The following is a 26,451-nucleotide window of genomic DNA, read 5'->3' as shown; positions in this document are numbered from 1 at the left end:
AGGCCAGGGTTGCTTTAGCCTGATCACATGCTAGATCGTTCACCAACGTCCTTTGGCCGCAGACGCTGGCCGCCTGGTGCGAATACTGAGAACAGAAAGTCAAATGTGTCCAGGTGTTGTGTGGCATGTGATTCTGAGTTCCCAAGGAATGTGAGGGCATTCAGTGTTGGATTGTGCTTTGAAGATTCGGTCGAGCTACCACGACAACAGAGATGTGATAACTGCTCATCTGAGACCAAGTTCCCGCGCTGCGACATCATGGTAAGGATGCACGCCTCATCTAAAAATTCACGCCTTGGGGGAGTTAGTGTCCCTATGCTGAGGAGGTACTGGACAAGATCCCTACGATACAGAGTGAGTAATGTGAAAGAAATTTGTGATAATCCTTTTTTAATTATTATTTAGAATTGAGCGAAGTTGTTTGGAGAAATAAACAACAATCTTCGCAATTGGGAAGATTTTAGATCATTTATTTAATTTTTTCCCAGTTTTGGGAATCACATGGATCGTCTACATTCAAAATCGCACTCGTCCATGAATGGCATTTGAATATACTTTAGCAGGACTTGCTTTGGGACAGCGTAAAAACGCATGGAATTCCTTTAGCCGGAGGTTGAATATAAAGGCTTTCGTTTTCAGAACAGGTCCGGCCTTAGGAGTCTAGCCTGCATTTGAGGGGAGGGCTCTCTGGGAGCTGCTGTGCCCCTTGAGCGGAATACTTGGTCGGGCACTCGATTATAGACGCGTGGGGTCTCTGGTAGGGCCAGTAGTCTCCCTAAGTCGAGAATAGTTCGGAGGTATCTTACGCTCGACAGGGTTGTGTGGTAGGAAGAACCGAAGTTGGTAGCATCTTTACAATGTTTCCCCTCACCGCTACCATCAGAGAGTGCTTGGAGACCTACCGAGGTTAGTCCACGTCAATTTCATTCGAGTCTTTCTTGAATAATCCACTTGTCCGCAGGAATGATAGTATTGCGAGCCCTTAGGGCTGCTTTGTGCTTCCCTGGCTTAGAGGTCGTTACTCATTTTCTTCAATGACATTTTCTATGTCGTCCCCTATCCTCACGGGCGCACTTGAAAAATTCTCTACACTCCGAAGAACGCTGGAAAGTCGTTGCTGGAGGAAAACGCCTCCTGGAGGAACGTGTCGTGTGGATCGATATCAGGTGGCCCATTCGCCGAAACGCTCGTCTAGGAACATTTTAGAGCTACTCGGGCACTTCAACAATTGACAATAATGCCCGTTCGAGAGCGAATGAATATCGCGTACGACTGGGTGTTCACGCCGTAACAAGGCCTCTCGCATGTAGGGAGGGGGTTTAGGCTCGAAAATTACATCACGCAGAGGTCAAATATAAATTTTTTCCTTCTTCGATATCCCGGTTTTCGCATCAGCCAACTTTAAATTGGGATTTAGTACTGTCCTATAGAATATCGTAAGATTTCAATTGGTTCGAAAGGAAATCGTCTGTCTTGTGTCTGAAAAACGCTTTAGGCAGGAAATGGCACAGCTTTCCCAGGTTCGCCAAACTTTACGGATGAAGTTTAACAACTGGGAAGTGCCTTTGGGAATAAAGTTACTTATGCTATTGATGGATCAAAGTTAGCTTCAAATATAATCTAATGCAGCCATATCAGACGAAGATGCGTGGAAACATGAAATCGGGATTATTTTCCTCCAGAATGTGGCCGGCGATACGTGTTTACGGTTATACCCTGTGAATTTCATGTTTTGATGTCAAATTATTGAATACGAAAACACACGTCCATGATAGATTTTAAACCTTATTTGGCAGATCGGACCCTACATACATCTCTGGAAAACTATTAGTCTAGCCATTATCTTTTATGCTTGCGCAATTACGTCGGTGCTAAATATTGATGTTGATAGCATACTTCTCGTAGAAATGCCAAAATTATTTCTCCTCGGGTAAACGCGAGTAATTTGAAATCATTTGATTCCAATTGCATTATTTTCTATAGCTAAGTACCCTAGCTAAACTTGTGAGTTATTTTTGTTCAAAAATGAAAACGTGCCTTACCTCCCTTCACATTAATCAGAGAAATGGAATTTTCAGTGGAAGTGTTGGGGCGGTATTTTATTTGCTGCAACGAGAAAGAATAATGGCGCACTGACTTTTTTCTTCTAGGTTGACTGGTTGAAATGACCGAAAATTAAGGGTGGATTTTATCCGTGTCTCAACGCATATATGTAATTGTTTTAAAACATGTAACGCCCTCCACAAATCTTTAATTCTTTGCAGATAAATTTGAGCAATTGAAATGTGTTGACTTCAACACGTGTTAAATATATCAGTTCATTTCTCTTCGCTGCGAAGTTTAATGTTGAGCCATATTCCATCTTCTGTGGCGAGTATCATCGCCCTCTTCTTGAACTTCAGCGGGAGCTTGGTTTTCTCGAGACAAAGGTCAAACTCAAATTTTGACAATAACATAGCCAATCCCAGTTGTGATTCCATCAGCGCAAATCTTTGACCTGTTCGGAAATATTAGACATTAAAATCATCGCCACAAAGAATGTCAGTAGTTGACTAATAGCTGAAATTCCACTGCAATTACCAATTCAGCGTTTTAAATTAAAATTGAGTTAATATTTTCACGGCTGGTTTCATGCTAGTGTATTAATAGTAAAATTCTTGATTGCTGCACCTAATTTGTTTCACTCATTTATATAGCTAACCATCAGATACTTTTTTACCATTTTTTTCCTTAGAATGAATGAAATAATAATTGAAAATTTGATGCTGGAAAGATTATTCAAATAAACTTCAAGCGTACGAGTTAAAATAATTTAACTGCGTCGAGTCAGTCTCTGCAGGATTGTGGAAAGAATAACATGAAAGGAATGAATAGTTTTCTTTTTTCAAAATTAAATAACGTATTTATCCTTCGGAACTTAGTGATTGTTATTCTTTACTTACCGATACAGGATCTTGGCCCTGCTCCGAACGGTACAAACGACATCTGATCCATCTTCTGCTTATTTTCCGGCAAAAACCTGTCAGGGTTAAAGTGCTTGGCATCTGGAAATATTTTTTCATCCCGGTGCATTGCAGGTATCACGGCGGTCACCTGCGCTCCCTTTTCTATCGTAAGATTGGTCCCTGGCAGACGGTACGTTTGAAGTGCCAACCGGTTCAGCAATCCCACCGGTGGATACAACCTCAAAGTCTCTGCGGAGAAGGAGGGAACATTAAAAATATCTATTATTCGATAATATTTGAGGCTCAACTGTAAAAGAAGAGGAATGAGGCTACACATTTCCACATGTAGATTCCGAAAAGATGAGTATACCTTTATTTCGTTTCGTTACAGATGCCGGGCGTACAATTAATAATAAAAAAAATGCAAAGAACTTTGGAATCATAGTTACGCATTTAATAATATATTTCATTTTATGCAGGCATAATTCTTTGAATCGAAAAAATCCGCAACAATCTAAATAATGTTCACTGATAAAGGTTTTGATTTTGATGGGTTTTCGTGGTAGACACTGACAGGAATGTGATTTCAAATAATGGTGGAACATAGGTGAGAAACACGCCTGCTTAGCGACAGGAAATTACAGGTGCTTTAATATTTGTAAAAGGAAGCATTGAGAACATGATGATTAACTTGAACACAACAATTGGAGCTGTGAATCTATAGGGTAGAAGCTAGAGGTAGTATACGGGATTAAATATTTGTGGGAGTGTGACGGTACATCCTGAACCACGTCACACGTTCAGTTGACATTTTACCCGCGGATAATACCTCTTGATAAATGGCTCTTCAAAAGTTCAGTCAAATCCTCATTGGTTGGCGAACCGTGGACGATGGCGCCTTTGTCATATTCAACTATTTTTACATTTGGACGTTGAGCAAGCTAGAGATAGCTGTGCCTGTAACTTTAACACTTAGTGTGAAGCAGCGGTGATACCCTTATAATTTAGCTGATTTCGAGGTTGTCAGGAAAAGGTGAGAAATCAGTTACATGAAGTGCCATGTGAAGGTTCCTTTCTAGGGCTAATCGCGCGGTGCTGCGATCTGTAATTTTCTTTACAAGAGTCTGTTACTGCGTGAAGTGCGCATGATGGTTGGTTGGTTACCAAAGCTTTTAGTAATGAAGTGCATAGTTCGTTTCCAGAGAATGGGAAGAACTAAGCACGATAGCACTAATCTAGCATCGTGTCAAGATCTCAGATTTTGTCGGTCAATGTCTCAATGAATTCTTTGAAAGGGCACCGCGGGTGCGTGGAAATTATTTTCTAACTCGAAAAAACGTCCATTTCCGGTAATTTTTACGGGGCATCTAGGGAACAAGGCTATGGCCAAACATGTATTAAAAGGTATTTTCTCTTTCCAAAATTAAATTGAGGTCATTAGATGATGAAGAGCGTTCCAGGCGACCTTCGTCATGGTGACGTGGAGGAATGTGACAAAAAGCTCATCAAGGCCGATTCAAAACAAAAGGCGAAACCGTTGGTATCGAGGGGACCTCGAACTATTGAACTTATCAAGTTCTTTTGGAGATGTTGAACACGAAACCGTTTACGGCGAAATTCTTAGTGCGTGTATTTTACTATTGAACAATAATGCCGTGTCACTTTTTGTCATAATATGAAGTACACCCTCAGAAATTAACCTGACTTTCGAAATGAAATTTCATCCAAGAGAAATGTAATATTTCGCTCGTTAGGTCCTATTTAGAATATTCTGCTAGTATATGGGATCCTCATGAAGTTGTATCGATTGTCGAATTGGATCGCGTCCAGCGTAGAGGAGCTGTATTTTTGAAACATTGTTATGATTAAAATAATAGCGTTTAAAATTATCAGAGGATTTGGGTTGGGAGTCACTCACGGAGCGAAGGCTAAATTACAGATTAAATCTCTTGCATAAATTGGAAGGCTGTTGAAAATGTTTATTCAGCCCCTTCGTATTACAGTAGGAGAGATCATGTCAATAAAATTCGAGAGGTTAAGTACATAACAGATAGATTTAAGATGTCAGTTTTCCCACGAACGAATGGATCAGAATAAAACAACATTTGTATGACCGCGCGAGGAGGGAAAGGTATTTTGGATAAAGTAAGGGTAGTCTGGTATGTAATCACCCCCTACCACACACCCTATTGGTGACTCGCAGAGTACTAAATGAAACTTAAAAACGCGCAATAACATATCACTCAACAAAAAATCATGGTCCCCGATACCAATCAGCGTTCGTAGAATTTAAAAGCTGACACTCCGAGATCACTAAATTTAACTGGATAAGACCCGTTGCGAAAATTACGCTCTTTTCTTTCATTACGTTCTTTTTTGTTAACCTTTGAAGGAATTACTCATCGAGAATCCATCGTACGGCCAGTTGGTAAACAAAGGTTAGTGCTTCGTGAATTGATGAAGGGCCGTGGTGGCCTGGTGGGTTACGCGGTTGCGCAGAAATCCGGATTTTCCCTAGTTCAAATCCCGGTATGTGCTTTTGGGTAGTTCTGCCTGAAATGAATGATGTTCGATACTCTAATTACTAGGGCATTAAATATATTTAACTCTAGGGTTTCTTGATATACAATCCTTGCATTCCTATCTTGATACAATCCTTTTTACTCTGGAAGTTGTTAAAAAGAGAAATTTAACTACTTGGTGTATGTAAGAACAAAGTCGCTATTGTCAAATTAAGGTTTTGGCCACTGGATTTTTTTTGTTCTTTTATAATATTTTTCCTTTGTAATATTTGTAATGTTGATGTGATGCATAAGGTGTCACTTTGTTTCCACGTGTATCTAAACGATAATTTCGCTATCCAGCAAGGAATTAGAAAAGAATGGGTAAGTGAAATCAGATCAGTACCATCAAATACTTCGGAATTCTTTTCTTATTCACCACAAATATGCCAAGGGAAAAATATGTTTTACTGTGTTTATATATGCTTAAATAAAAATAAAAAATGTGTTAATAAATGCTTATTTTCTGTGAGGCAAAGCTCCAGATCAATTTTATATTTTTGATCTGATAAATTCGGGGAGGTAGATCAATTAAACATATTCGGAAGCTCAGTTGAACGGAATCGTGCTTCATTAAATCAAAATAACAGATGAATCAATAGTAGTGCATAACATTCATAATGATATTCAATCGGTTGTCATTTTACCCGGTATTTATTCAGATGAACTGCGGCGGAAAGGGTAATATTGTAAAATACATTTACTAGGATTAATAATTGGGTTCATTTCACTATGGATAAAGCAAATATATATATATATATATATATATATATGTATTTTAGTATTTATTTAAGTACCCTGCAAGCCATCGCTAGCGTGTGTGACAGGGAGTGAATACAAACCAGACTAATTTTAACCCGAATATGACCCTACTGCTGCGGTCGGACACTGTTATTCTGATCCCTTATCCTTCGTGGAAAATGAAATTATTGTTTACTATTTGGTTTTATCGGCTATAAATGACCAAATTTCAACGGCAGTAACGCAAAAAAATAATAATTGCGGATCAACTTACCGTTTATCACCCGCTTCAGGAGATGCATCTTCTTCAGTCCCTCATACGTTATTTTCCCTCCGTCTTCCTCCTTCACCCTGTCTATCTCATCTCTCATCTTCCTCTGTATTTCTTTTCCCTCTTTCGATGATGTTAGTTTAAATAAAACAAAGCCCATTAGAGTGGAAGTGGTCTCGAATCCTGCGGTGAAGAACTGCATGGCCTGTGCAGTTAGATCGTCAAGGCTGACGTTCGTCCATGTCGGCTCCTCTCCACCTGAAATGGCTATTTCAATCAGCACTTGAACGGAAAATCCGGACTTATATGTGTCTTATTCATTCGAAACGTGATAGTAATTTTGCCATTGATGTCCAGTTCATACGCTTTAAATCACAAGCCAAATTTAAAAAATTCAGTTCGCAACCAAGCTTCCACCTCAACTCATGAGGGTATCTATTGTGTAGCCGTCTGGAGACCACGGCACGGTTTGATCTCCCTGCAGGAGGATAGTCAGCTTCACGCAAATGTGCGAGTAAGTCAGACTTCTTTTTAGGGTAATCCATAATATTCCTTGTCGTGGACAGGAGTCTTTCGGGACTTCAGGCAAGTCATTTCATTGCACCGTAGCTAGTGCCAGAGGAGATCTCCCTTTCTGGGAGGCTCAAAGGGGAGCTACGCAAACACGGCGGTCTTCTATGAACTAACTTCACGTGATGGCAATAATAATAAAATCTCCTCTAATTGGCCCATCCGCTACATTAAACTAGCACGTGGGAGACGATCACCGAGTTCGATCTGAAATCATCGGTAACACTTCTTGATTCCAGCCTGAGAATAGATCAACGGCAAAGCTTTCAAATTTCTCCAGGAGAATTGACGGATAGTCTCCAATGAAACGAGATTTTCTAGCTAACAATTAATTGTTTTGCGATTTCCAGTCAATATTAATTTTGAAGGTGGGTAAAAGTGGCAATCTTTTGGGCTCAATAGAACGAGTAGAGACGTCAACTGCCCTTCGGACTGAGGAGAAACAAGGAATAATGGATTAGTACATGCATTCCCATGCTTTTTTAATGACGCTTCTAATAACCTTAACATAATCTCTCTTGAGTTTTATATTGGAAAAAATATATTTACAAAAAATTATATGACTTTTAGAAAGGATTTTTATGCTCCGTTACTGGCAACCTTAAAAACAAGAATTCTGTATGTTCCAGTGTAAAATACTCAATTAGCAAATAACGCACTCTAATAAGTGCCAGTTAATCCTGCTAAGATGAACCGAATTCTATTTTTTGAACATATTAGAGTAATTTTTGGTTTTTCTCATTTTGTATGTTTTATGATTGTTGTCCTTTTCAACAACGTATTACCGCGCCTGTCGAAGAAGTAGCAAGACACAGTGGAACCATGTACTGTCACCTGGCAAATTTCGACTTAAAGAAAATATGAATCCTCAGAGAGAATATCAGAAAGTTAAATTGCAAAAGGGCCTTGAAGATTTGTCATTTTTTCCTGATTGGATAGCAATTTAATTACCCTTCCAATTTCATTAATTACCATTCTAAATTAATTACCTGCGTTATGCTAAATCTTGAAAGTAGGACTGGTGAAGGAAGAAAACAACTCAAATGAGCGATAATATCTCGTTAATAAGAAATACTTTAGTGTTAAGCATTATTGTACGCGTCTCATGTGATATATGTAAAAATGTTCTTTTTTCTTTTCTTTTGAGCCTCCAAAAAAGTCAAATAAAATATTTAATGCGACGGTTAACTTACCAGTAAATAATTGGAGGAAAAGTTGAAAGAAAGATAAAGGTGGCTTTCTCACCATTTTCTTGGCTCTTTTTGCTCTTGTAATCTTCGAGTCCTTCTAAGTCTTCATCTTCATCATCGTCTTGTGGGCCATCATGACCAAAGCCGCGTTTCTTCAACGAAACCAAGCGATAGATGAAGTCTCGGAATCTTGAGGCATTTTCTCCACTGCCACGTTCCTCCCGCTCGATAGCTCTCTCCCTCTGCTCCACCATCTCTCGGACGAAACTTCTGAAGAAATTTGATGATTCTTCTTCGCTGAACTTTAGTCCCAACCATTTGAGCAGTCTGGGAGAGAATAGAAATAGCTGCGAGAGAAACGAGAAAAACGTTTGGAAGGGATGGATTCCACTACTTAGAAAATGAGAAGTCCTTTCCCTCAGAAAAAGTTGGGAGCCTTCGGCGTGAAAACAAGGAAAACTAAAAATTGCATTGATAAATAGAATGAAGAAAAGAGAGGCACGCAAGTAGTTTTATAGTCGGCGTTTGTGAATAATTTCCATTGCACGATAGTGAGCCGCAAGGGCTACTGATCAAAATGGTGGCCACCATTCACACTGACATATTGACTAGAAACGGAAGAAAAAATAAATTAGCACACTTTCACAAATTGTACTCAAGTCTGTAGTTTGTGTGAGTTTACTCAAACCGTCAGTCACACATTCAGATATGGATAGAGCACCGTATTGCAGACCAATCAAACTTGCACAGAAAAAGAAAAAATATTAGTCAAACGAAGATGGCGGATTTTTTTTTAATTCCACCAGAGATGAGAATCACTCGATGCCAAATCAACCAGAAAAAAGAAAAGAAAGGTGTAACATTGGAGGAAAAGATAGTCTGAAGGCCAGAGTGAAGTTTCCTTTCCCTAATCTTTGGTTATCCATCCTTTTTTATGAAGAGGCCTGCTTCGGTGACGTAATTTTTGCATAATTTTTTTCGTATGATAGCGTTCCACAATTTTAAGTTTTTCTATTTATTATAATTGAGTGATTTAATTGATAAAATCTATGCCTTTGGAAGAGTAAAACCCGTGCCCTATGCTGGTGCCTATGGATTATTTATTTCCTATAACAACGGGACTTGACAGATCGGAATAAAACAACGTTTATCCGACCGCGTTAGGAGGGAAAGGTGTTTTGGGTCAAATGAGGGAAGTCTGGAATGTAATCACTCCGTGCCACAAAACCTAGTGGCGGCTCGAAGGATTCTGAATAAAACTAGAAATTAAAAAGATTTTGCTTTTCATCACTGATTGTTATATCCGCCCCAGTTAGTTCATCTATTCCACTTTACGACTAAATATAGCTGAAACAGCTGCTGAGGTTAAATTACCTCAAATTAATAGCGTCTAAGGAATGAGTCAAAGGTAAAAAAAGTCCCACGGTGCATTTAAAAAAGGTTTCTAAAATGAGAAAATAAATTAATAAGAAAGTGCTTTATTTCAGTTTTTTGCGCATTTTAAATGTAAAAGCTTAGGCGTTAAGTTTCATTATGGAAAAAGGCAAAATAGAGACGGTTGATGCAAATTCTATTAAATAGAATATAGGGTACTTGAATACAACTGCATTCAGGGTTGCCATTTGAATGAGAAAAACCAGGAATGACTTAATTTCCTCAAGAGCCCAGGAAAATGGGCATTAGTTTCGAAAAATTTTGGAATGTGATCTGCGATTCGGAATTACTAAAGCTAAGGAAAGTCGTTTTGGTTTTGAAGCTCAGCTTAGGTAATGATGTGCTCGGGCATAGGAAAATATCAGTGTTGATACACTGATTTTATAACTTTTTTTAAGTGGCCCCTAGAGATAAAACTGCCGTACTGCATCCCACCCGAGGAAATAGCATACCCCAATTCGATATCCCCTACAGTTAATTTCCATTTACTTTCGATAACACGAAAGGTATGGATATTCCCACCGTTTATTTTACCAAAACGTTTTGGAGTGAATTCGGTCACGTTACGTTACTATTTTTCCTAACATTCATTCTTTCCTCCCAATCGCCAAACACTAATTCTCAGTAGAATATGTCACCGTATGGTAATGATAATCAGGGTGTCCACTCTGTTGTGGAGATGGGGAATAGTCGGGAATTAATCAATATCTTTGAAAATCCGTAAATATTGCAAAAAGGGTGGGGGAGATTTTTATATGTACATAAGAAAAATGATGTTATCATCAGAAATTCACGGTGAAAAAGATGTCCATTTCAGTTGTGATATCAGTTCAAGTTTGCCATAGGCGATCTCACGCCATAGCAGAAACCGAACAAATACCGACTATGGCGAATAGCAAATACCAACCACTGGCATGCAATGTGATTATAGACGAGCCACAAAAAACTAATTGATTAGTTTCCGAACGCTCGTCGTGAGAACTGGGAAGAAGTCGAGAATGGAAATTTAAGTAATGAGTGGCCACATTGAGTGTTTCCATGACATGGAGTAATGTTTACCGCTATTATGATTGTCCTCTTGAGGGTAAGTTGAAACAATAGTCTCCCCATCTGCCTGAACTTCGACGTCTCAGGACTGTGGAGGGCATCACACTGAACACCGAAGGCACACGTTGCAATTACGTCGGTTGAAAAGCACATGAGGACCTCCTGAAAAGAAAACGAATGCGTGCCATATATGCGAAATGGTGAAAACTATTTCTCCCGAAACGTTTCATGAATATTTAGCCATCACCTTTATCTCCACACTCGCCTCTCCTCCTCCCGCTTCAATCTTTTTGCCCAGGCACCGGACCAGTTCGTCCGTGCACGCCTGCATGAGCGGCAGCATGGACCTCATGCAACCCGACGTGAACGTCGGGCTCAACCTCGCCCTCATCTCTTTCCATCTCTGGCCCTTGAGGTTAGACAGACCTTTGGCGTTCAGCGGGTCCACCTCTTCGTCTATCTCGAAGGCTCTATCCACGAATATGTGGGAATTCTTGATGAAAATTTGTCTGAAATTAAGAGATTTGTGCTATGATGGGTGGGTCCAAGGAGGAACATGCCCCTACCCTTGGGAAATAATTTTAGGAAATTCCAAGAAACTGAGGGAGATGCCGCGACAGTCAGTATCTTTGTTCGGAGTCATCCGCTAATGTGCATTACAATGCAACAATTTCTGAGTGTAGAAATCATTCGCCATGATGGCTTTAATAAATTTAATTATTTATTTAACTTTCCCGACACAACTTTACAAATCCTGTCCTCCTCTAAGGATAAACGTTTCTACAGTAGGGTACGTTTCAGCTCCAAAATTAGTCAGATTGATTTCAAGTTTAGCGTAATTCTCAAAAGTGTTATTGGAAAAAAGGATATAAGATTTAAAATTTTCCCCTTAATCGGAGGTTTCCTAGATCCGCTCCTATATTTAGCATATATAGTCACGTGACGACCACACCGAGTTTGGGACTTCTTGTGGCGGATAATTAAATTTCGTTGTTTTTCCCCTACGGTTGTGAGATTTTCAGCATAAGATGTCTTCAATTCGCACTAGGTTAGGTGATTAAATGTTTCCATTTGTCAAGTTGTTTTTATTGATATAAAACGTGTGAAAATTGAATTATTATTTGGGGAATGAATAATTTAAACGAACAATTTTTTTATAGAACATTCTATAATGGCCTAAATTCTATAATTCTAAATTTGTTGGCAACCATTACTATCATTGGTCCAATATTGACAAGCATGTTTGAAATTATTTTATTTATTTATCGTCAAAAACCGAGCGGTATGTTTATTAGAGATGGCAAAATCTATTCTTTGAAACATTATGTTGATATAATGGCCTAAATTCTATAATTCTAAATGTGTAGGCAACCATTACTATCATTGGTCCAATATTGACAAGCATGTTTGAAATTATTTTATTTATTTATCGTCAAAAACCGAGCGGTATGTTTATTAGAGATAGCAAAAGCTATTCTTCGAAACATTATGTGGACTTCTTCAAAAATAGTTAATTGCGATCAAATACTGCATGAAAGTTGACGGATGAAGTCCAGTTCATTTTTTTTACAACTCAGTTTCGACTGACATTTTTATCTCTCACGAATAAAAACAAAAGGTTGCTCTTCATTTAATTTAATAAGAATGATATTTGTGGCTTAATGTACATCCTCCTTTTCGATTATCATCCATTTACATATCATTTATCACCGGCATTTCGTGGCTGGGAGAGTGGCAATATGCATGCGCTTCCTGTCGTATCACTCCGGTCTTCGTTCTCTGCTATCATTGCCGATTTGAGGATTTATATTTCGTTGGCCGTTCACTCTATGAAATGAATGTTAAGGTTAAGAAATGATAATGGCCCTTTATTTCGATGCGTCATCGTGAGACGTCTCCTTGCAGCGAAGAGATAACTTTTGATAAACATTGGTTTTTTTGCTATTGTCGAGAAGATAATATGCTCTATTTTATCTCACTTTTTTATTTTCACTACACTGCTTCTCATACAATCGCAATGCATTGATATCCGTTATATTATTTCAAAACTTTAGAATGCTACATTATTTCTCCGCTGTTATCAGTTGAGTTGTGCAGGTTATGACAGAAATACCTCATCTTATCTTTGTTATATTTAAGCCTCTGAAGCCCACACTACCACTTTAAATTCATTACTATTTCAAATTAATCTCTGCATACAATATTCCGTCTGTGAATTTTATTACTCGTGAAGTTGGCTTGAAACGCCATTGCGCCAAAATCACAGTGCGAGTGAAACATTCTACAGCATTAAAAAAATGTTCAGCTCCTTTATTTTTGGAGATGCTTCATTTTTGAATCAAAAATAACTTATAAAGTTTTCTCCAATAATCATTGTTGCATATGTATATATAGGTCTGTTTTTTTCGATACGAACTTAAGCATGCAACAAATTTTTGTCTCGCAAGATTCGCACCTAGGGTCAATGGTTGTCATAAAAATTACTGAAACGTTATAACATACAGGCATAAACAAATAATTTATAAAAAATTAAACAACAAATAAGTCATAAAAATACACATAGACGAATATGTTTATGACAATTAAGAATAATGTTGGAGGAATATTTTATTAACTTTTTAGATGAAATAAAATGTATTTAATAGGCAATCGTCTAGTGAACATTATTTGGAAGAGCCGCGTTTTTCGCGGGAATACAAGTTATTATTACCAAAACTTGCCACAAAAAAAGAAAAATAAAAATTTTATTGTGTAATGCAACAATTTTAGAATTTAAAAATTATTCACTTTGACCGGGATCCGAACCTGGATCCCTCCATGTCCGTGACATTGTGTGTACGGTGTTTCCTCACAACATATTGTTCCTTAAAAGCCCCCAAAATCTCGGCGTGTAAGAGGACGCCGCGATAGTTTAACATGCTAAATTGGCGATAGTTAACTCGGCCGGACATCGAGGGATCCGGGTTCGGTATAGGTGAATGATTTTTACACTCTGAAATTGTTGCATTGTACTGCACTTTTAGCGGATGATTCCATCAAAAGTTATTGTCGCGGCATCTCCCGCAGTTTCTTGGAATTTTAATGCACGTTTGTTGGCTCTAGAAAGGATTTTTGCAAATAGTACATAACATAATGTATCTTATCCGTCATTATACAGTACTTTCACCAGGAAATTCATAGGAAAAATGAATCCATAAACGTCTGTACTGTCTTCTACATGTTGAATCCAGCGTACATAATATCGTATTTAAACAGTTTAGTTTCGGGAACGCCACATGTTCCATTGTTTCCTGTAAAAGTGTTTAGTTTTTCATTTCTTAGGGTCGATCCGCGAGAACTGTCTGCAGCTTATAAAAGTTAAAAATAAAAACGGGATGATAAGAATCAGCCTGTCATGTCTGCAGTATTGTATGTATGTATTCTCTAAAATAGCATGCGGACACCGTATGGGAATATGCCCTGGTGAGAATGTTAAAAATATTTACAGAAAATGGATGATCGATGCATAAAATCTAGTTCAGTCGCAAATGGAATTTGCCATGAAAATTTTATTGGTTTTTGGTAAAAATTAAGATCCATCAATACTCTATGCATAAGTTTGCCTAGGGGAGAACATGATGCAATATCCCAAACCAACAAAGTTATCAAACCGAAAGGCTGAAGCACTGGTCCAGTAAATATAGAGTGTGAAATTCAAACATCACGGAAAGTGGGGCCAGTTCTTACTCCTATGCTGCCTGTGGTTTCCCAGGAAAACAATTTGCTCCCGGAAAAATCACAAAGCTTGTGTGAAGCTGATAGTGCCCGGAGTCTTCATCCGGAACCGAACCCGGGACCTTCAGTCAGTAGCTAAATGATTTACTTAATGTATCATTCGATGTTGATTATCTGTATTCTCATATACAATTTTCGTGGATAACTACAAAGTTAATTTCATATCTTTCACGAAAGCATGCATGTTACAGTTGAGTTTTTCTTCACAATTAATATTGATAAATAACACATCTACCCGTATCAGGAAACTTAAAATTTTACTATCGAATATCACTATTGTTTTTCTCATACTTTTATAAAATAAAACCGTCAGTGGAATCACACAAATAATGCGTAATTGTGGTAATAGTCACCTTATCATCTCCGCATCTTTCACCAGCAGACATGGTTGATTCCCGACATATATGCCAACATATTTTTTATCCCCGGCGGCTCTGTATAAATCGCCGAAGGCGTCGGCGAAATACCGTTGGCCAATCATCATCTTGAAAGTGTGGCCGAATATTGGGAGAGGTTTTGCGGCTAGCTGCGGGAACCCGCGCTTCTCCCAGTAATCGAAAGGAGACATTAGGTAGTAGTAGAGAGCAATGATAGCCACAAAGAGTAAAGCAGTTGTCACCCTCCAATCTCCGTATGAACAATCCAATAGATATCCCATTCTTGTTCCAGTTCTTGATTCAGATCAGGTCACAAAGCTGCGTCTACAATGTAAGTTAGCATTAGTGGACAGTATTTAATGCATTTCAATATGTACTCATTTGTTAGTGAAGAATTCTACAGTTTAATTAATACTACAAGTAAGTTTAATTATTCAATATTATAAATAGGACGCTTGTTGCTAGGGCAGGACTATTGGGTGCATGCAACTCATGTTTCATAAATGTATCCCCAATAGTATGGACTACAACTACATTGGCGTGTCAACACCGATGAAAAACTTCCCAAATTCAGTGCTAATGATAGTGAAAAGGTTAAGAGGTAAAAACATGAACAAATTAAGTGAACCGTTCAACTACTGCTTTTCATACGGCATTACATGCTGAATTTCTTTAAGAGAATAACATTTAACTACATATATTTCCTTCAAATCTAATGATCACCTAATGCTCTGACCAGAATCGAGCCGCACTATCGATTCTGGGCGGGTAATTATTAAAATTAATCATGTACGTGCTAGTTTCTCTTTAGAAACTTTATTTGCACGTTAGCAAAATTCATCAGGGGAGAGTTAATGATAATATTTGGAAGACACCGTAATTAGTTTTTAAAAAACTGTAAGCACAGAATTAATATTCAGGCAAAGACTCATAAAATTGACCATTATAAATGTTTAGCTAATTTTAGCCGTACGTTTTATATCCTGTTAGTGAATTATCATTTAACTCATTCTAGTATGTTTAATTTGCGTCCCAATCAGTCATTTTCCTTTCCGTCCATTACTTCTAATTACCTATTTATTTTTCCATTAGCTCATTACTAATTCATTGACTTTTCATCCTTATCATATTGCCAGCAATTAAAATTTGCGACTACTATATGAACCGCTAACTGCCCGTGTATCGTGCTCATAAAGATAAAGTTTCGTCATTATTGTCGTTCAAATCTCATTCGTAATATAAATAGCCTGGTAAGTAGCCAATTAAATGCGTCACTAAAAATAATTACCTGACGAACTAATTACTGGGGTCTTAATTGACTATATTGCCGAGGTGGGTATTTCCTGCTTCCACGTTTCGGGAAACGGAGAAGTGTTCTACGAAATTCGTCAATCTTCGTCGTGTTTTACCAACCTTACTTCCTGGTTTGCGGCCTCCTTGTAGATAATTCCGTGGACGCATGCAGTTATTTCGAAATGTAGCGGAGTCTAGCAATTTAGGACGTCATTGAATGCCAGATCTCATTCCAGGAAAAGTTATCATTGCGTCAAAGACCTGCGCGAGGCCGAAGGAAGCTTTACGATATACAGCTTGAACTGACGAGGAGGTAATAGTGGATTGACTCCTGAAGTTGGATTCCCTTTTGATTATCGTGTTTATGGATTCAATATGATATTCCCATGACATTAATCCGACCCAACTATTTCCATAGTTAAAAATCAAAGTTGCAAATAAGTCAAGGAAGACGTAAAAAATAAAAAAAAACGCGAGACGGATTAACTTTAAGACTTACGCATTGTCTGATGATTATAATGCCATGACGCGTAGTAGATTTGATTGGCATTGCGTCACTTTTGCATAGGTGCACTCAATCCCAATGATTATTTTCTTATTACCCGAAACCAAATTCAGTATATTCCTCAAAAATATCAACTGTTTTTAGGGTATAACCATTCCAGTAACATTAGTTCCTGGTTGCTGCCTCTTTTCTTACAACCGTACTCCGGATAGGCACATTTAATTGTATTTTTTTAACGGAACAGGGATTGTTTGATGAAAACTGTGGAAATCCTTGCTCTAATATATATATATATATAATATTCTACATATGTACATGTATATATACATATATGTGTGTGTGTGTGTTATTTATATATATATATATATATATATATATATATATATATATATATATATAAAATATATATGTGTGTGTATATATATATAAGACATTCACCGCGCCAATCAAGAGTAAGGTTATTTTTATTTGAAGTATTAACTGAGTTATATAACTCTCAGTGAATTGATCTACATACCAATTTTTTAAATAATTACAATAATGATATGCCACTTCCAACTGTTCTGATGATTTGTCTTGGTCAAGCGGGAATATTGTGTGTAATATTAATCCTTCACTATTGTCTACACGTATGGACCAAAATGATCTATCTTTCGTTTGCGCTGGCTCCCTCAAAGTAATCTTCTTTTGGTGGATGAGGAAATGGTGAGAGAAGACATGGACGCCGGGAAATAAGATTACTTTAAAGGAAAAGTCATTAATACGTATATATTGATGGGTGAGATAATTAGTGCTGAAGGTTGAAAAAGAAGACCGGTTTCCACATACCCTTTTACAGGCGGTAGTAAAACTAAATTTATTTTTTTTTCCATATCGAGACGATTTTGGAATTTCAATGGAAATGCTTAATGCAATAAAGCCAGCGACAATACAGAATATTTTAAGATTAAATATGGTTCTAGGATAAATATTTTCTTCTACAGCGATTTGAGTGGCTTCTTGAGGAAACCTAATAACTGACCCCGTATTGAAACACTCGATATTTACTTTTTAAAGGTTTTGTAACCAAACCTTGTTTACGTTTTGAATTATAATATGACTACATTTGGGTGGATACTTATTTCTTAAAACCTTCGGGGCTACTTTTAGCCGAGGATAATGATTAGGCAAAACGTATTTCCCTTTCTCCATATTTTTTCTAGTTAAAACAGAGTAGCTTTTAGCGTAATTAACATTGGTGCGATGTTAATTACACATGCCCTTCACGTCGTTCGAGTTCGGGTAGACTAAGCCAAAAAAGTGCCATTTTTTTGGTTTTACCAGGAAACTTAATGAATTTGCTAAATGTTTTCATAACGTAATGTTATTTCATCCTTCTTTCTACTCTGTCACACACATTCGGTCATTGTTTCATATAAGCCCTTCTGTTTCTGAGACTTCCAATATTCCTTACTTAAAGAGTCCTTGAGAACCATTTTCTTGAGAACCTCTCTTTCATATTTACGTATGTATACGGGAACCACGATTATATATATATATATATATATATATATATATATATATATATATATATATATATATATATATATATATATATATATATATTTGCCAATCGCACTTGGTTGGTAATTATCTTTCTCTATCCCATCTCTTAGTTTGACTTGCATGATATAAAATGTGGAAGAGTAAGCGTACTTGCTTTATAATGTCTTTTTTCTGCCTTTGACAAATATTGATATTTTTATATCCTCTGATTAAACGTACAAATATCCTACCAGCATCAGCAGCACACACCTTTTTATCTCTTCACTTAGCACTGAGCGCAGTCTTTTATGATTTATCTTTCGCTGAAATTCTGCCATGGTATACGAAATCTTCCATTTGCTCAATTTTTTTGCCGTTTACATCTGCTATGTAGAAAAGTCTATTACTTTTCTCAATTCCCTTTAAGGAATTCAAAGGAATTACAACAGTTATTGGAGAGTTTAAAATTTTGACTGAAAGGAATATCCATCAACTATATTTCCGACGCTATTTTACAGCATGAAGCCAGGTTTTAGTCGAATGGCATCAATGTTAAGGGAGTCAGTTTTTTGGCCAGATTAACTGTTTACTATTTCTTGGCAGATGCGTGAAACAAAATAATGATTCAACGGCTGAGCTCTTCTGTTATCATTTTTGATATTTTAGGAAAGCTTCAAGAGAAGTCAAATATGTCAATAATCAGTGCTGGGCTCATAAATTCATTGATGACTGCTAAAACTGGGACCATCTGTCATCATTCGGGGCCTACGAAACGTCGGGCACAGCTTGATAAACACCAAACACTCACTGACTGATGTGGGAACTTATCGTTAATGCCAGTATAAACGCCGTTTCAGGTCTTATCTACTAAGAACGTTTACACATTCGTTGAGATTAGATTAAATCATTCTTGTTTCCCATTTCTTGTATTCAGCCTTTTTTATTTTACTATTATCTTTTCTCGTACGAAGTGGTACCCATATTTTTGGTACTGCAGTCGGTTTACAATTCACTTTTCTTTTCAGCGTCTATTCATAGGGTAAATTATAGGAAGTTTGAAATCAATGGCACTTGGCTCAACTATATAGAATTTCATAATGAAATTGGAAAATAAATCTTTGTAAGTTCCCCTGAATTTTATTAAAAACGATCGGTTCACCTAATGATGTCGACTCTTCGACGAAACCCGTCATTTTTAATGACATCATGGGGAGCTTACAAAGATTTATTTTCCAATTCCTTTACACGAAGTATGTCTGGGAGGATGACTTCCAAGAACTGAGGTGCGCTTTGCGAGGCACGTTGGTAATCACTGTAATTGATAAACCCGTTCATAATTCAAGTAGCCCATCTGGCACTTCGTCGTATCTTACCCAGCCGCCTTTCAATGTTCAAGACTGTGATGGAGGCTGAGGATCAATGTGTGGTCGATGAAATCATTCCGCCAATGACTTTCACATATCAACGATGGAGATAGAGTGAGATATTTACAAAAAAACAAGAAAACATCACCATAAACAAACACAGAAAAGTCGTTTTGATTTGTTTCTTCGAACTATAACCATACCTTCCCCCTGGATTGTTGCAACGAAGCGTATTGATCCGTAATTCTGATCGCCTGTGCTATTCATAGCAATCATTTTAATTAGATACCGTCACCGTCTTGACGTTAGCTGAAGGCCGAATGCCAAACTAATCATTTTCGCTGATAATTGACTTCTTCCCTCACGTGTGCTACGACGCGAATCAAGGACTTGTCAAGCATTTAAGAATCCCAATTTCGGCATCCCAGTGATATTTGCATGTTTAATTCGGGGAAACATTCATATTCTGCCCACAGTTTCTATTATAATACGTCGAGGTTGTAGTAATTACTTCATTGCATCGTAATCGCGGCCGTCACGCGAATGAAGAGAGTATATAATATGAGCAATTGTGTCTGATGTTAGTATTTAAGAATAGTACATTCGTATCAAGCATGGGAGAAGGTTTCTAAATGCTTTTTTAAAATCTGTCTCTCTCAATAACAACCAGAACTAAAATAGAGAACGTAGCATGGTAGTACTATGAATAATAAATTTTAATTATTGATTTTAAAATCGTGGGGTGGAGTTTTCGTGCAGAGATAATCTCTCTTTTTTAAAGTTATAAATTTTCAAATGTTTTTTACATCCTCTCTCCTATGTCTTAAATAAAATAACACCAATAGTGGACTCCGCTTCATAATTAAGTTGACAGGAAGTGGCTTACTCAATCGATTCTGACGAACGTAGGTTAATTGAGGATTGCATTTGAATAGTATTCATAACATGGCCTCAATGCTATCGATTACGGTTCTTTCGCAATCAAATTTAAACCGCAAAATATGAAACAGCTGTGCAACTAAGGGCATAGTTTTCAGCCGAAATTTTCCTTCGAATTTTACTACCAATCGTCCTTGTACATAAATAAACGCCTTCGCTGCCCTCTAAATCCAATATCCCCATAATATAGCCCTATGCTTCGTGCCCGAATTCTTTGTACACTGAAGTTGGGAAAACCTCGATCAAACACTATCATGCATTAGGTGGGAGTAGGAGTTGCGATTCGAGAAATCCGTGACGTCGATTTCACGATATTTCATAAAATATTTCCTAAAATTTTCCCCGCCGTCAAGACATCATTGCTAGCATGTTTGGGCTAGTGTATTGGCTAGAGGATGTATATAAACCTTAATTGGCGTTAACTTCAGGTTTGTCGCATTAAAAGATATTCACCAGGGAAACAATTGCGTGGAATTTGGGAAAATATTCCCGAAGACGTCCGTATACTATATAGGCGAATCCTCACTATTAGGAATCCTTGGAGAATCACATAGACTCATTCGCTTATGGTAGTTCGGGCTACGTGAGGGTCAAGAAATATGGATACTCTTTTCATTGACTTCTGCGCTCATCCATTTAAAATTGGTTTGTCATTGCGGAAAGTTAGCGTAATTTGTTCATAATATCACTCAGTGAACAGGAAATTAGCTAATGAAAAGAGTTTCTTCATTCCGGAAAGATGATTTGCGATGTACGATCGAATTGATGGCGTATTTTGGAACTTGTCTCACTGTTGCCAAGGAAGCTTTATAGTATTTGGGAAGAATTATTCAACAGACTCAATATTCATAGCTCGTGTTCAAGTCAATGTCAATTTTTATGATTAATTAAACCATGGTCATATCTTTATATTGAAGTGCATAGTTTCTTTTTTTACCCTATCATGAAAGAATTCCACAAAGTTAAACCTTGAACTGTTATGTTTCCCTGACTGTAGTTTTAAATCAGACCTAAAATTTGAGTATTTCTCCTGATTTAATAATAAAAAATATGGCTCCTTAGTAGTCAGTGTTAAACGGATCCCTTTTAACTTCCAACTGAGAAATGCATCTACAGTTGCCAAGAGCATTTAAATTAAAGCTCGATTTTCCCAATCACGGCGAGAAATTTAATAGTTCTAGTGGATTCGAACACTTCTTTCTCGCGAGATATAGTGTGAAGCTGTTTATTTTTTTACAAAAAAGAAAATTTTATAATACTCTGTAAAAATATTGATTTTTAAAAACACTGGGGTATTTCTTCATAGTACAAGTAATTATTTTACACTGAAGGCCCTGAGTAAAATCGTCTGTGGGATTCACGTCACACCTATTTTAGGGGGAAAAGTTACGGGAAAGCTAATGTGGACATCTACTGCTCACGTATTAAATCTTCCAATGGATAAAGCCATATATAGAGATGCTCTAATGCTTATTTCAGAATATTTGGGTTCAATCGACAGGAGGGCCGATCCACCTAAAAGCATTGGTTACAGTTAATATAATATCGAATAAAATAAAATATATCGATGGGCTACACTTCACACGCCACATTTATCTCGCTTAACAGGAGAACCTCCCATATCTCTCCCCCCAACTTAGATCATCTCGATCCACACTCTTCATTTAGGGCACCGCCGACATCACACACGCGAACTGTGACGAATTACGAGGGACCTACTACGCCAAGGGCTTTCGAGGACGCCGAGTCTCGTCAAGGACTTCCGATATTGGTTACGAAACACCGGAAAAAAGCTTGAGTAGGCAACCACCAGGTGGGGATTTAGCGGAAACGCGGCAAATGGTACACAGATAGTATATCCGATGTCAAATCGCAAAAACCCAGGTGAGAGAGTGGGAGGAGCGGCGTGGGCGTTTATCAGAGCCGCACGGTTCTCTGTCGATGTGAGGGTGGGATGGGGGCGTCCAGTTGGAAATTTTCGGAGCAATGCACTTACCTAGGCCGAGTAGTGCTGCCGGCGATCCCGGGAGTGAGGCGTTACCGAGCTTCGGCACCTGAGCGTGCACTCACGAATGGTCTCTCCGCGTGCTCAACACCTCCGGCGGATAAGCGACAGTGCTTTGTCGTGTGCATACGGGAGGAGGGTGAGCAGTGCGAAGTGGCGGAGGATGCGAAGGGGAGGTTGAAAGGCGGGTGGGAGTGGAAGCGAGACCGAGGAGGTGAAGGGCGATCGGGCGAAACAGAATCGTTCCCTCAGCCTGAAAAGTCTCCGCGACGGACTCAACGTGCATCTTCCCCCCCGCTTCGAATTCAACCTGTCATTCATCACCTGCGGCCAATCCTCCCGTAGGATTAGGAGAATCGTGAGAATTTCGCCTAACAGGGGAAAAAAGCAGAAGTGCGGGGGTTATCTAGTCTATCGGGGAAATTGTCGTCCTGTATCCGTTTCAAATTTTAATCAATGCCACAATGATTATCACTTCAGGGTCCATTTCTTATAAGTTGGCCTCACTTTTCAGAGGTCAGCACATGCGTCATCTTGTGTAAGGAATATAAAATAATTTCCTGATAACTTAAAACCCATGGTCTTGTGTGTAGCACTTAAACATTAATACCCGACATGCAAAACGAGCATATACTAACAAATGACAATGGATGTTGAATTTGGCGAATACATTTTCGGTTTGTATTGCATGTTAACATGTACTCGCACAACATTGAGCTTATGTGTTTAATCAGTTATTTGCTGGACATTGAGTAATAGGCAGCAGTAGAAAAGTAGATCAGAAATAATAATTTCTAATTAATCGCTTCCTATGCTAACCAATGCCAGTACTGTTTCCCGTTTGTGGTATCTTATTCTCATATAAAGCCTTAGTCGCCATTAGTGTTCTGTTTAATCTTACCCTCTCGATTTTAATATCACTAGTGATCCTGATTCCTAAATAGTAAAATTATTCCACTTGTTTCGACGTGCCCTCCCCAAGCCTTATTTGAAGATTTTCTTCCTTACTCTCACTGCACGTCATAACCATGGTTTTAGTCTTTTTTATCTGAATGTTGTGCTTTTACTCCCCTTCTCCACATTTTCTAGTGTTCTGATAGAAGCTTTCTTCTCTGTCAGTCGGGCTGTGTTGTCTGTAACTCACAGAATACTAATCCTTTCTCCTTGGATTCGTACACTATATCTTATATTTTTCCTTGACCTCGTTAATTCCCATCTCAATGTACATATTAAATATCAATGGCGACAGTGAGCAGCCCTGTATTGTGTATTTCAATTTCCTTTAGTATACGCAGCATAACATTCCTGTCAACGTCGTCGAAGACTATCTCCAGATCAAGGAATGTGATATTTTTCGTTTGATCCATCTTAATTATTTTCTCTACGATGAGTCTGAGAGCGGGAGTAGCTTCAAGCATATTTTTCTGTTATTACTGTATCCACAATTACATTATAGTAGTAATCCGAGTTGATGAAAACGTTTCTTCACAACGACTCATTTTAATTCTCTTTTATCATCACCCTAACTCGAACATTCAGCTTTATTATTTGATGAGCATTAATATGAATTTTTTCCTCTTGGAATTATTTTTGCTTGTAAGGCGAATGGTCCAATCAATTCTACCGCTACCATTAATTACTCTTAAAAAAAGTATGTTTTGTAATTGCCAGCATATAGCCTGTTTCATCGATAATATACCTGAAATAACAAGAATCATTATCTGATCTATTTATGCAGGTGCTATCATAAAATATTTTCAATTTTATATCTGTGACTTTGGTGAATATTATAAATATTTGAAAAAAATTAAACTAAAAAGTGCTCTCCAGCTTTTATTATTGGCAGGTACACAAATATAATATAATTTACCTGTAACTTAGCTATAAAGTCATAACCAACATATGACACATTTGTAATGGGTGTCCTTGGAACTAACTCAGCAAGTTTGGGTATGAATTGTTTTAAATCACATGAGCATCATGCTAATGGTCACGTAGAGTACATATGACTAAGCATCACACTGAACAAGAAAATAAAACAACTTGTCTTTAGTTCCAGTGGCACTGTGAAACAATAATTACCGGATATTTATCAATACTGATGCAGATTAGCGACACTTTCTGGGGTCCTTCGCGACGCCAGTGCGGCTTTCACTTCTTATCACTACGTTGTTTCACTTTCAGCCATATTCCGCGCTCCGCCGTCAGCACAAAAGCTCTTTTCTTGAATCGCATAGGGATGTCCGTCTTCTCACGACAGACTTCAAACTCAAATTTGGATATAACTGATGCCAATCCTAATCTAATTTGCATTTGTGCAAATCTTTCTCCTGTTTGAAAAATAAAGGTTGAGGAAAATGTTTGGAAAATAAATAAATGTTTAAAATAAATAGCTACTAATATAATATAAATAAATAATAGTATTAAATTAATTTAAGAAGAGGTTAAATGAAGAAAAATTATTTTAGTTAATATACAAATATTTCCAATGATATACTAATAACTAATATTTTAAATAATATACTACCAGTCAATGAGTTACCATTCACTTGATACCAGCGAATATGTTACTAAGATGGCGGGAAAATGAACTTGTCGCCTCGATTTAGAAAATAGAAAGATTTTTAACAGTAGTGGTAACAGTAGTAACAGTACTACTCTTTTTCATGCAGGGCAGAAGGAAACGATAGTGAAACCGTTCAATGGATATGCCGTGCAAAGGACTTGCGTGTAATTACTTATTATTATTCTTTTAAATACATTTCAAATTAATGAGTCCATTGGTCCAAAATATTTTCCCAATATATAGTGCCTGGGATATACCCTCAAAGAAGGAGCGTGAGTTTCCTGGCTGGGTTCGAGCGAGGGGAGTCTCGGGAAAGGCTGGAGGCCCGTGGTAGTTGGCTCCCAGCCTTTGCAGAGTGCGGATCGTTCATTTGCGAAACCTCTATAACGTAAACTTGTTATGCTCCGTCATGAAACTGTTATTGGAGGAGCGCTACGTGATCAAATTTTGCGTGATACTGGGCAAAACTGCACGCGGATATGCCAAGATCTTCTCGGCCATGTGAGTGAGGATTCAAATTTTTTAGTCAACGCTCCACCAGACTTCTTCCTCTTCCCCTGTCTCAAATACGCGCTGAAAGGACGGCACCACGGGTCGGTGGAGGCGTTACAGCAGGACGTGACGAGAAAGCTTAAGGGGAGTTCCGGGCGCCGCCTTCCAAATTGCGTACGAGGAGTGGAAAACCCTCTCGCGGCGGTGTGTGGACGCACAAGGGTGCTTCTTCGAAGACTTCGGAGAGAATGTTTCAATTCTGTCAATAAATGTTTTTTAATCGACTCAGTCATACTGCGTTTGGGACAGACCTTGTAATTACATACCTACAGTAATCACGGTAGGCCTAACGTTGACGAGAGACGATGATTTTTCCCTAAGATATTTATTCCTCTGGTAGTCACATTTTGTACTGTCTGGTTTTTGAGTGGAGTTTACCTCATAATGTCTCAGTGAGCCGAAACGTGCGTCGAGCAATAAAGCTTTCTTTTATCGGACACGTGCACTACATCTTTTGATCCTGCAACATGGCCTTTCCACCATATCAAACCCGAAATTGTGAACCTAAGTTCGCTCATCCAAAGCCTACTCATGACAATGAATGCGTTTTGAAAACTATCGAGCCCACAAGATGTGTTGTTTAGAAATTTTTCAATTTAATATAGAGATTACTTGGTGAAAAGATTTTGTTGCTGAAAAGACTGACATTTCAATACTTAAACTACCAATTCATACGGAACCGACGAACGACCGAGGCGAGTACGCTCGACCGTCGAATAAGCAGGTTGCCGCATCACCCATCAAATTAATGTAGTGGGCCATTAGCCAGTTGGATTTCTAGGGCGGCATTTAT

General features: G+C 38.0%; 1 protein-coding gene across 1 annotated transcript in view; it reads right to left on the bottom strand.

The window, feature by feature from the left end:
• Nucleotides 1-1,807: 1,807 nt before the first annotated feature.
• Nucleotides 1,808-26,451, bottom strand: part of LOC139690015 (uncharacterized) — a 40,345-nt gene continuing 15,701 nt past the window's right edge. The window contains exons 8-15 of the mRNA XM_071587195.1: nt 24,695-24,870; nt 14,887-15,215; nt 11,007-11,268; nt 10,772-10,921; nt 8,334-8,625; nt 6,522-6,776; nt 2,943-3,194; nt 1,808-2,497 (exon numbers count right to left, since the gene is read on the bottom strand). Coding sequence (XP_071443296.1) covers nt 2,319-2,497; nt 2,943-3,194; nt 6,522-6,776; nt 8,334-8,625; nt 10,772-10,921; nt 11,007-11,268; nt 14,887-15,215; nt 24,695-24,870 — 1,895 coding nt within the window. The 3' untranslated portion in view covers nt 1,808-2,318. The remainder of the gene's footprint in view (nt 2,498-2,942; nt 3,195-6,521; nt 6,777-8,333; nt 8,626-10,771; nt 10,922-11,006; nt 11,269-14,886; nt 15,216-24,694; nt 24,871-26,451) is intronic.

The sequence above is a fragment of the Hetaerina americana genome, unplaced genomic scaffold, assembly GCF_022747635.1.
Source record: "Hetaerina americana unplaced genomic scaffold, ioHetAmer1.1.p SCAF_3, whole genome shotgun sequence".
Lineage (NCBI taxonomy): Eukaryota > Metazoa > Arthropoda > Insecta > Odonata > Calopterygidae > Hetaerina > Hetaerina americana.
Note: the sequence above shows the minus strand (reverse complement) of the source record. Positions and strands in the feature narration are given on the sequence as shown.